This window comes from Panicum hallii, chromosome 5 (genome assembly GCF_002211085.1).
Source record: "Panicum hallii strain FIL2 chromosome 5, PHallii_v3.1, whole genome shotgun sequence".
In the NCBI taxonomy this organism is placed as follows: Eukaryota; Viridiplantae; Streptophyta; class Magnoliopsida; order Poales; family Poaceae; genus Panicum; species Panicum hallii.
Genome location: NC_038046.1, coordinates 653,191 through 665,190, shown reverse-complemented (window position 1 = coordinate 665,190; position 12,000 = coordinate 653,191). Strand labels below are relative to the sequence as shown.

Below are 12,000 nucleotides of genomic sequence, written 5' to 3'. Positions count from 1 at the left end.
TTCCGGCCAGCTCTGGGTGTCGACTTTTTATGTTTTGATTCTGACAGGGACTATGGTCTCCTGGAATATGTGCACAATCTTTTTGCTCGCATCGATGCCTACTCATCCAGTCTGAATGACGCTGAAAAATGATGCAGATAACTTGTTTGATAGTCGTGACCTGCCTGGGGTAACTCCTATCCTATCTGGCAGAATGTTTTTCACCAATGGCGAACTCCCTGGTGCAGTTCTTTCAAGTGTGGCTTTTTTCCAGTTTGGCCCTTTGAGAAAATATTTCCACAAATACACCCCTAGGGATAGGGAAACTTATTCTTCGTTTTGGTGATCTCGACTTGGATTGCCGGCCAAACCTACTTTTTTGATCCTGACAGGGACAATGGCCTTGTGGAACGCCTGCAAAATCTGTTTGCTCGCATAGACGCCTACTATACTGTTGTATAATTTCAAAAGGTATATATGCATGCCTATAAAAGCGGAGCAGGACATATAAGAAGGTCTATTCCGGGATACGTGTTGGCCAAGAAGTACATTGCATTGTTCAATGCATTCTGTTTTCTGAAAATTTTAAGTTAAATTCGGCGACAGCCAGCCAGTGTAGAAGAGAAATTTTGCGTTCTTTCGGAGCCATCAGGGCTTATCATATCGCTTAGCCTACTTCTATGTTCAGGGGAAACTTGGAAAGAAAAGTAAGCTGAACCCGCGTGGCACAGTCAGTTCAGTTAATCGATTCCCTTGCAGAATTATGTTTATGCATAATCCACTTGCTAGCGCCACCAGGTGCAAACAGAACATACAAGGAAACATATATGTTCAAAATATTACCCATGTCACATTGTACAACCAAGCACAGCTAACATCAAACTTTATTCTCTCAAGTTCTGCTCACAATGTAGTGTATCCTCTAGAAAGAAGCTCCCACTCTGTCGCGGGGGATGAGACGCAACTCCGAACCATGTTTCAGAAACACATTGCCTGAGCGGAAAAAACAACGGTTCATGTCAGAAATTGGGACTAGTAAACAAAACTGTGAAGACACATAAATGCATTTGACAGAGAGCAGAAATTCAAAATGTAGAACGTTCAGCCAAATAACAGAGGGGCCCATCCATAGAAACAGTGCAGCATAGCAGTACATTTGTGCTAAGCATGTCCCATTTTGTGTGCAGAGCAAGTCATGGCATTTTTCAAAGGCATGTTCAAGTGCTTATATATTATCTAAGAATTGCACTAGATGAAAAGCGACAATCTACCCCTTCCTAAGCACAACTCAACCTGATGAAAGTAGAGGCTAGAGCCTACACAGGGGGAGGTAGTAACACTCCCAAACACCCCATTGGAAACTTCAGTTGCCAACTTTTGCGTCAGCGCAATTTAAATGGTGCACCATACAACTAAATGTTTGTACTGATGTTATCTAATTCAGAATGTTAAACCAATCAGCTGATGCAAATTCTTCTATGCAGCATATTTATGCCTAAAAGGTATTGCACCGATGACTTTCTTCAAGGTATTATGCCAGAAAAAAACATAGCATAAGTAAAGGTATGCAAGCATCTGGAAAGGTACCTGCACTTTGCTGGGGATTGATGCCAACTCCATCTGCAAAGGAGAAAATGCAACATTATTTCAACATAAGGTAAGAATGTTATGTATGACAAGCAAGAAAAATCATTTGCGGATCATCACATGTTATATGCAAATAAGCAGAGAACTTAAAGATCATCACATGTCACAAGCTTGATGATTAATAAATAACAAAAGCTGCATTAAGAAGCATTACGTTACAAGGCCACTGATCACCAAAAGGTAACAACACATACAGAAAACTGAAAGCTATCCACACCATTCTATAGATAAACAACCTAGGAAAGAGAAGTACATTCTTTTCTGGTATTACCAGAATAAAATCAACACATCAAGATGGGGGAACCCCAAGAATTACCATTCTGTGTTTTCAATTATACTCTCAAGTAAGATTTCAACGGCACTACGACAGCACTGAAAATCTTATAATAATGACCTTAACAGGAACCAGATGGTGTCTAGACGCAACAGCTTGAAAGGTACAAATTACCTTTCCTAATGAGGAACTCATTGGAAGAATCCGAATACAGACTGCCATTGCTTAGGACTAAACCCAAAATGTCAAAACAAAAAAAAAATTTAAAACCACTTCAGTAGCATCATCCATCCGTAGCGCAGTAACGAATTTTGTTTCTGAGCAACATGGAATTGGACATCTCCCAAGCATGTCATCCACTGAAAGCATCAAATCTCGGTATACTAAATTTTGCTTGCCACAGCTCCCAAATAAATGAGTCATCTACCTAAAGTCTGGACCTAGCCAAACATCTAACCCTAGGCATTCAAATTCTTTTTTAGCGAACATGCCTGAGCACGTATTTCATTAAGAGGCTAGGCATCCAAATTCAATGGTTCATGCTGCATGTTCAATTCATACAGACCCTGAAATGAAAATCCCATGGTCGCACGAACCTAAAATTTCATATCTACATACTACATGGCAGTTTCCAATGTCAAGGTCACATGGTGATCGAAACTGCTGCTACGCAATGATCCCGACTGAACAAAACGCCTACTCGATCCCTTCAAATTACCATCATGGTCGAGTAGATCCTCTCTAGGCAATCTAAGTCGTGTAAGAGCAGCGAAATCAGATCACGACCCAAGAGAATTGCCATGAGGTGCGATGGCCTACCGTTGGTGATGATGGCGCTGGTCTGGGGCGGGACCTTGAACTCCTCTGCAGCGAACTTGAGCACCGCGGTGAAGGGCGCCGCCTCGGGCACGCTGAACCTGCGGGAATTCAGAACGGGCGGGTCGGATCGCCCCGGATCAGGACCAGGACCAGCAGGGGAGGGATCGAGGTCGAGGGAGAGATCGGATCCGTGGGAGCGAGAGCTGGTTACTCACACTTTGAAGGGGAGCTTGGGGTCGGAGGTGAGGATGATCTTGAAGGACACCTTCCCTCCTCCGCCCGCCGCGCCGCCGCCCGCCGCCGCCATGGGTTGCCGAGAAGAGAAGCCTCGCGGCCCGCGTGAGAGGACTAGGAGATGGGTTCTGCTCGGTAGGCAGGCCTGCGCTCCGAGTAGCGACGCGAGCCCTTCTCCCTCCTTTAATTTGCAAGACCAGAGACAGAGAGCAGCGGATTCGCGTGCGTCAGCAGGCAAGCAGAGGGGGGGTTGCGTTTTTCTCAGGCGAGCACGTTTGCCGCGCGTTCCGTTCCTGCACATCTCTTTTCTTTTTCCTTTCTCCCCCTTCCACAATGAATCTCTTTTCTTCTTTTTCCTACTGATGAATATCATCATCTGTGTAACTGTGTTCTATCCAAGTCCCAGGGAATCTGATTATGCAATGCATTTTCACGAATAATGTTCAGCATGTGGTAGGTTCTCAATCAGAAGCCTCTGATCCCGACAAAATACAGCATACTACATATACAATGCCCAAAGTTGGATTCAACACAGAATTGCTCAGTAATTAACAAGGATTACAAAGTTACAACCCCAAAATTTCTGCAGCAAGGAGCAACAGGCTACCTTGCTCCCCAAGGGCACCCGACACTATATGCTAGTCTGGCAACGGCAGGTGCACAAAAAAAGGGGAAAGAAAGAAAGAAACTGAACCAAAAAAAAATCTTATAAAGAATAACAGAAGCTGCATAACTCTCTTTGGTGTAGATGCAGGAACATGCGAGTGCTCTACCATTACGTTACAGAGCGTCCCAGGAAAAGCACATTGCAGACTCGTTTGCTCGAACTAGCAAAAATTCTCTGAAGCATCATGTTTTCTTCCTTCACATTGTTGGAATCTCCCCTTCCTCCAAGTCATCCCACAGTAACCCAGACATTGCTTCCACCGATTTGTCTCCGGTCATCATTTCAAAATCACAGCTTAAGAAATCGTCAACATCCATATCCCCAAACAGTTCTGGGTAGTTATCCATCATTTCTTGCTCAAAGGCCAAGTCGGGTACCTCCGGGAACAGCCCTCCAATGTTGTCATCAAAGTCCAGTGGATAAACTTTCATGCAAGATTTCCTTTTCAGAGCTTCAGGAGTTGAGCTTGGTGTCCTCCTGCTCTGTTGACTATGCTCATGCTGAGGACCAATCGCACCATCAGGGGCAAGGATGTTGATGGAAGATGTCACTAAAGTATCTGTCTTGATGTCAATCTTAGATAGAGTTGCACCTTCTGCCTCCATAAGGCTGCCAGGATATGAAGTTCCATGCTCCTTGAGATCAATAATGTTCCCCTTTGACGACAACTCAATTTCCCTTGCCTTCTCCATGCCTAGAGGACAGACTTCCATTAGGGATTTAGTTTCTGTACCCCCAGAGCTTCCATTTGATGGCATCTTCCTATATTGATTCAGTTCTTTCTGCTGACCATGTAATGCTTGACTGCTGGGATATGAGAGCACCGAAGAATCAACATTGATATCCCTCCTTGATTCACCTGTAACCTCTGCTGCAGCAAGTTTACTGGCACTCGAAGGTCCGCAGTCCTTGAGATCTATAATCTCCGTCTCAGGTGAAAACTCACCTTCCTCTATTTCCTCCTCATGAAACTTGTTGCCTTCTACAGGTGGATCATCAGTTGTGCTGCCAGTGGTTTTCCCATCTTTAACAAGCTTGTTCGCCACTTTCTCGACTTCGAAGTCACAACTGTCTGATGGAAGAAATACTTTAATAGTTGGATACTCAACAACAAGTACACCCCTCAATTGTGGTCGCAACGGTTCTTCTATATTGAGTAGACGGAATGGTGACTCTGATTCCTATAGCAAGTTAAGATAAAGCATTATTTGATGAAATAAAGTAGAGCAAAGGTCAATAGGTATTTTACACACATGATGACTTGATTTACAATACCTTGGCAGACTTTTGAATGAACAGTTTCAGATCACGAAGTTCTGTATTGCGATATTGTGTAAGCTGATCCTTCCAAGGGCCAGGACTAAGATGTTTTTCCAATAGAGAGAGTAAGGTTGTGTGCTCGTCTATTCTGAAAAATAAGGCACAAAATGAGAACCCAAAGAAAGGGGGTGATAGCATACCCAACACCACCAGGCTTCTGCAGTCACCATACATATTTCCATTTCACACACCAAAAAGAAAAAACTCTTGCGATAGTATGGATAAATAATTTTGAACCAAGTAATGACAGAATAATATGTTATCAAAAAATGATAGAAAAATAACATGTGTAACAGTAGGGAGTTTGAGAATGATAAAAAAAGAACATCTTGAAAATTTGTTAAAAAAAAGCAATGATTGAGATATTGCCATATTGAAACAGTTCAAAATTTGTAAGCAAGCAGACCAGGAAGAAGAAGACTTACTCGTGGTCAGTTAGGACAACATCTGCTGAATTGAATTTCCATTCAAGTGTCCAGTATATGCAATCCTTTCTGCAAAGGCGGGATTCAGATGTAAATCTATGAAAAGAATTGAAAAAAAATTGTACTACTGGCATTGTTGTTAACGAGGATATAAGTTGTCTGTAGAGGGCAGAATACATTTAAAGAGTTTTTTTCCTTGTAACCAGTGAACCCGATTGATTGTGAATGTGTGCGCTAGTTATGGATTGATCAAGGGCATATGCTAAGCAGTAACAGTGAAACATAGCATTTATTCTTGAGAAAACACTAATACAGATTAATTTCCAGTGGTAACTGCACAACACCATTATTCAAGGAAGTCTCGTTACATCTTTTATCTATCTGGCAAGCACCCAAATATTGGAACAATGCATAGCTGAACTGAATCAAAACCCTTATAAACCAAAAGAAAGCAAGAATCATAGCAGCAATGCATCATACTGATGACAAGGAATTTTGAACATACAGGCCAAGCAATGCAACACAACGCAAAGATGGAGCCAGTAGAGGGGGGAAATGTTTATTAGAGCAGCAGAGCCAAAGCACCTGTGGTTGTGTCGGGAACGGTTCTGCTCCCTCCTGGCCATGCCCCTGGGGAGGAAGTAGAGCCTGATACCCCTGCGCTGCGCGGCCTTGCGGAGGAAAAACAGCCAGCTGGGCAGCTGGGCGCCGCCTTGTCCCCCGAAGTTGCGGCCGAAGCCGCCGATGAGCCTGTGCGCCGACTCCCTGGCCTGCTTGGTCTCCTCCAGAAAGTTGTAATCTTTACAAGCACAGGGCAGCAATTCAATCAGCGGTCGGCATCGATTGATGATCAGAGGGGCGAAGGAAGCAAAGGAGAAGGTGAGGGATTTGGGGTCGGCTTACCGGAGATGAGCTGGTTGTCGTCGAATTGGCCGAGGGGGACGGGGTCGGTGCGGGCGCGCTTGCCGGTGCAGGCGGTGCGGCGCTTGTGCACCTGGACGCAGGGGAGGCTGCAGGTGAGGCGGGCGCAGCCGGGGCACCGGTACTTCCACGGCTGCTCCCCGCACTCCTCGCACGGGGACCCCTTCTTCCCGGGGCCGCCGCCGCTGGAGGACGCGTTCTCCGCGGGTGGCGGATCCTCCCGATTTTCCTCCATTCCGGAGATGACTCGAGGCTCGAGGGGGGCGGCGCGTGCCACTGCCAACGGTGCTGCGTGCGGCGCGGCGGGGAGGTGCTAGGGTTTAACGGACGAGAGGTTTATCAGCGACGAGACCCGCGCGGCGCCGCCTCCCGAGAGCCAGAGCTAGCTAGCCTAGGGGAAGGATTTGACCGTTTTGTTGTGACGCATACATACCACACGAGGGTCGCGGCGGCGGCGCCGGCGCCGGCGGAAACGTTTGCGATGCGACGACGGCGCGGCGAGGAAAACCACCGGTTCACGAATTGGATGTCAAATCTATCCAGTTTGACAAACTTCAGCCATGACCGTGAGCGTTCGGGTCCTCGAAGTCTGCAGAGCATGTTCGCCTTTCGATGAGACAGGTTAATTGCAATGAGCATTTTATAATAACCTTCATATAATTGTTTCAACGCGAACCAGCACATCTGGCAACAGAGATCAGGCATAACACCAACAGTAGAGCAACTACGGAGCACACTCACTGTTCAAGCTTTTGAAAATTCAGCTTCGCAGGAAATCAACACAGAATTTCAATTCCGAATCAAACGAGAGCAAGAGAGGGCGATCATACATAGATCCAACCGAAACAGGAAGCGACAGAGACAGAATGATGACAACTTGCTCATAACATTCTTGGCCTACCAACAGCCTCCTCCATTTCAAGAATTTCATCTAACAAAAACGAAAAATCACAGAACCATGTCTCACAGAACCACTGCTACAACTTGGTAAACAAAATCTCATTGTCCCCATAATTCAAAGATCAACAGAGAAGCCTCCCCTCGCACGCTGCATCTGTAAACTTTTCATCAAATCAATGTGCTGGCTAACTGAAGTATCACTCCATGGAAGAGGCCCCAGCACCAAAAGCACCGCCGCCGCCGCCACGGCCAAAGCCAGGTCTGCTACCCTGAACAAACAAAAACAAGCATGGCGTCAATTAAGCAATAAGTACTGAATATGATTGCAGTTCATAGAACACAGGCCAATCTACATGGCATGAAACTTAAACGCTGCATATAGTAAGCAACTAAAAAAACACTGCAGACTCATCGAATAAGGTCAAAGATCATTACTTCTACTTACCAAACCACACTACAGAAACTTCTGCAGGCAGTTTAAAGTTTGTAGTAAATCAGCATAAGACATGAACAACGCATGGAAATAACAGAGGGACTTAAGCAATACGATATAACCTAATGCATTCAAGTACAAGTACTACAAAATTGAGCTTATAGCTATCCTGAAATGAGATGGATAACGTAAACACAGACAGCAATGTGAACAGCTGCTTCACAATCATAGGTGCAATCCTGATCTCTATACAAGTCTTACCCTAAAAGATGGCTGGAACTCCGCAGGTGCCCCACCCTTATCACCACTAAAATCACCTGGAGCACCACGCGGACCTCCTCGGTAACCATCCCTGTCTCCAAACCTAGGCCTGTCACCCTCAAAACGTGGGGGACCCCTGCCAAATGAACAGAATATGTCAGTAACCATGGCATCACAGTGAGATTCTATTGACAATCTAGATACAAACGATGATGTACAAGAGTGCAAGGACTCAGGAACCATTCATGAATATTAACCATTGCACAAATACTCACAAAAAACAAAGTCTGTCCAAAGACATCAACCTCATCTCCAATACAATAATGAGTTCAATTTGCATTATCTAAATTCTGGATGTCAGAATGCTTAAGTAGAAACAGCTCAACTCTAGTGTCATTTAAGTAAAAAGGTTAATAGCCCCCACTCCTCAGGACAGTACAATAACTAATCATCTAAGTAAATACCTAAAGCCAGAGATACATACATGCCACATATTTCCTCGTAACGAACATAACAGATATTGTCTAGCGATCACAAATTTACCTGGGGCGGTCACCCGGTGGGCCAGAGCCGAAGGGACGAGACGGGGGCTTGGAGGACTTCTTGAGGGTATTAGGCACAACCTCTGATGGCAGGTTGAGGAAGGTGCGGAGGTGCTCAATGCCATCGTTGGTCAGGTACCAGTAGTAATACTGCCAGGAGAAGGTCTCCCTCACATACTCCTTTGACTTGAAGCTCTGCATGAGCTTAATGACCTCCAAGTTGGGGACATCAAGCTTCGGGTGCTTGGCCAGGTTGTAGTCCTTCTTGGCATACAAGACCCCCTCTGCACCACAGACAGGTTCAAAAGAGTTACATATACCCTCAGCCTAACAAGGATATTCATCCATTCTACATACACATTGACATTGTATTGATCCTGAAAATTAAAAATGTCAGAATTGCAGTACACATAACTAACAGGCACACTCTTAAAAAATCCTAGGACTGGTTGCATGTTCACTGGTTGCATTGGGAACATGCAAATACATTTTGAATCACTCGTTGGATATGAAAAAAAAAATCCATGCCCTCTGCAGGAGACCTATATAGAGTACAGAGCAAACAAACATTTCAAAGTTATGCTGCAATGACGAGATCCCTTTAGCATCTAAAGGCTGCAACAACTCTACTGACGAGTACTACATTGACACTTGGGAACCTATCGGGCTAAATATACCAACAACAGGCATCTAATCACAAATGACGATCTGTACAAAACCAATTCTTTGGCGCGCATAGGGATACAATAGAAAGGAGCTCACCGTGGAAGAGGTACTTGCAGATCTCGCGGCGGTTCTTCTTGGAGATGATCTGCGAGGGAGGGAGAAAAGCACATCATCGCGTTAGAAGACGCCAGTGGAACAAATGCATTGGCAAACCCACGGATGTAGATTCGTTAAGAGCGGCTCACCATGGTGAATGACTAGGCCGGAGACGGCAGCGGATGAGTGAGGGAGACGACGGCGGCGCCGGCTTGGGGGTGTCTAGGGGGCGGGAGAGAGGTGGCGCGCTGCGGGGAGAGAAAACCCTAGCTGTGTGGCGAGTCGATATATAGAGGGAGGCGGATCTGGGCCGCGTAGTGGGTCTGCCTTTTTCAATTTCCTCCTCGTTCTGGGCCTTGCCTTGTTTCGTTTTATTTTGTCTTCGAAGCAAAAAAAAAAAAGGGCCCATATTCTGATGTCCGGGTCCACTAAGAATTTTTTTTCATTTAAGAAAAGCGGAAGATTGGAGCCAGGAAAATAAGAAAGATGGAGAGCCTTTGTTGGTCGAAAGAGAGAGCCGCACATGCTATCGCGGAGTTGGCTCGTATGTGTCCTCGGGAGATCGAGCTCGCATGGAACGGTCTTCCCAGTTGTATTGAAAGTATTGTGGCCAGCGACGTTGCTGAGCCGGTAAGTTAAGGAGAGACCATAAACATTATTCGCCCTAGCTAGTGTGAGTGAGATTGGTATGATGGATCCTCAGATACCCGTAAACAAGCTACTCGCAGGAAAAATGAAGTTGGACTTCTACCGCCGTTCCTCTGTGATCCTACTAGGATCCTTGTAGCCGACTAGTATCCCGCCCATGAAAGTATACAAATGAGGGTAGAGGTATCTAGATCGGCAGAGGAGATAACTGGCAACTCAACGCTTAAGCGCAGGATGCAATATACAATACCTCAAACAAAGGTAGGGTATTACGCTACACTGACAGTCCGAATCTTGTCTTCGCTTTTACATTTAAATTTCAGATTCGACGATCTCTTACCAAACAATCTCGTATTTTAAGTTTAGACTGACGGTAAAAATACTACCGACAGACTTTATTTCCCCGATGCTGATGAGTTTTGGGTCTATGATATGATCACGGGATGATAGGATTCACGTACAAAAGTAAGCGATGACCATCGAGATGCATGCTGCGGAAAAGGCGATTCAACTCTGTATCTGCTTGTTTGCTTCCAACTTTGCTACGAATGAAAAAGGAGGAAAGATATGGTAGCAGGACACTTGGACAAGGCAACCAATAGACAGACTTAGATGGATCGGCATGCTTTTTAGTCATAGGGACCAAACTAATGGAGTGCTCCTACTCCACAAAGAAAGAAGCTAATTGCCACTTGCCAGCTCCATAGCAAACCTGCTCTATCTCCTAGGACTGGCTAGGGGAAGTGCTAAGAATTAAATGGAAGTATTAATCGGTAGGCGGTTACCGTCCTACTCTACCCTGTTGTTCTGAATATTAGCATGCATGATGTACAAAGTGTACGTACAATCTGTGTGCACATGTGTATCGATGAGTGCAATCAGCTCCGATGGCTTCCATCCTTGGCCTACCAACAGGCACCTTACATTTCAAGAATTTCATCTAACAAATTAAAAAGTCACATAACCATGTCTCATAGAATCACTGCTACAACTTAGTAAACAAAAAATCTCATTGTCCTCATAATTCAAAGACCGACAGAGAAGACGCCCCTTGCGCGCTGCATCTGTAAAGCTTTTCGTCAAATTAATTATTAATGTGCTGGCTAACTCAAGTATCACCCCATGGAAGATGCCCCAGCACCACCAGAAGCACCGCCGCCACGCCCAAAGCCAGGTCTGCTACCCTGAACAAACAGAAACAAGCATGGCGTCAATTAAGCAAAGAGTACTAAATATGATATGATTGCAGAGGAAGAAGAAAAGGAGGAGGAGGAAGAAAAGGAGAGGAGGGAGGAAGAAGAAAAAATAAGCTCCCCTAAGTTGAACTTTTGGATCCGCGGTGCTAGCTTGATTGGATTGGATTAGATTTGGGGGCAGCTAGCTTCCTCCTGATCTCATCATCCATCAGCTCCCTCCCATGATGATTGGCTGATTAGCAAATCATTAATATACAGTACGTATATTGGAAGCAGTAGTGTGTAGCTAGAATAATGATGATCGAGAAGTTGGATGATTCGTTCAACTGTTTGCTCGCTTTGCTTCTTCCTTCAGTTCTTGAGGATGGGCAGATAGATATATTCTTCCAGACTGCCGGAGGAAAATCCTTGCCATGCATGCATGCGTCTCGGTGTATAGCCCGTGCAGTGGTTTAGAAAAGTCACACCAAGCAGCTAGCCGCCTAGCTTGTAAAGCAGATTTTAATCCTCAGAGAAAGAAGAAGCTAGTAAGTGTATGATGGGAGGGGTCGGGCACACTAAGACGACTAGCTTTATTACTTTTTCCAGAATTAATTACTCTAGTTCATTGTGTATAGTAGTAGTATCTATGAACCTGCAGAAGCTGTGAGGAAGTCGCTGGAGTTGCCAAATGCCAACTCCCATCCCGAATTCATGCACGATGCAGAGCAGAGCTCCAAATAAAGAAATGATCTTGAGCCCGCCTTTATTTCTTCTTCCACTACTGGTTTAGATGTACTGTCTGTATTCCAGAAAGCTACTTACTACTACCTGCAGCAAACTAGATTAGATTGCATGTGGTGCCGTGAATGAACCACGGACGACGGTACCCACCTCCGACATCAGTACAGTACAGGGACCCAAAAATCAACGTGGATCAGCAGGACTCCGGTCCGTGCTGCTTCCTCGATCCATCTCGAGGAGCCTCCACTT

General features: G+C 45.3%; 3 protein-coding genes across 3 annotated transcripts; all 3 read right to left on the bottom strand.

The window, feature by feature from the left end:
• Window positions 1-714: 714 nt before the first annotated feature.
• LOC112891725 (ubiquitin-fold modifier 1) lies at window positions 715-3,244 on the bottom strand. Its single transcript, XM_025958666.1, has 4 exons — window positions 2,935-3,244; window positions 2,720-2,817; window positions 1,567-1,599; window positions 715-972 (listed from the first exon to the last, which is right to left on the bottom strand). The coding sequence occupies exons 1-4, from the start codon at window positions 3,024-3,026 to the stop codon at window positions 902-904; spliced, it is 294 nt and encodes a 97-aa protein (XP_025814451.1). The 5' UTR covers window positions 3,027-3,244; the 3' UTR covers window positions 715-901.
• A 215-nt stretch (window positions 3,245-3,459) lies between these two features.
• On the bottom strand, window positions 3,460-6,914 carry LOC112894584 (putative box C/D snoRNA protein SPCC613.07). Its single transcript, XM_025962342.1, has 5 exons — window positions 6,269-6,914; window positions 5,951-6,164; window positions 5,366-5,434; window positions 4,896-5,028; window positions 3,460-4,801 (listed from the first exon to the last, which is right to left on the bottom strand). The coding sequence occupies exons 1-5, from the start codon at window positions 6,519-6,521 to the stop codon at window positions 3,818-3,820; spliced, it is 1,653 nt and encodes a 550-aa protein (XP_025818127.1). The 5' UTR covers window positions 6,522-6,914; the 3' UTR covers window positions 3,460-3,817.
• A 137-nt stretch (window positions 6,915-7,051) lies between these two features.
• On the bottom strand, window positions 7,052-9,472 carry LOC112894585 (40S ribosomal protein S10-1-like). Its single transcript, XM_025962343.1, has 5 exons — window positions 9,334-9,472; window positions 9,185-9,233; window positions 8,424-8,706; window positions 7,881-8,016; window positions 7,052-7,455 (listed from the first exon to the last, which is right to left on the bottom strand). The coding sequence occupies exons 1-5, from the start codon at window positions 9,334-9,336 to the stop codon at window positions 7,384-7,386; spliced, it is 543 nt and encodes a 180-aa protein (XP_025818128.1). The 5' UTR covers window positions 9,337-9,472; the 3' UTR covers window positions 7,052-7,383.
• Window positions 9,473-12,000: the final 2,528 nt, after the last annotated feature.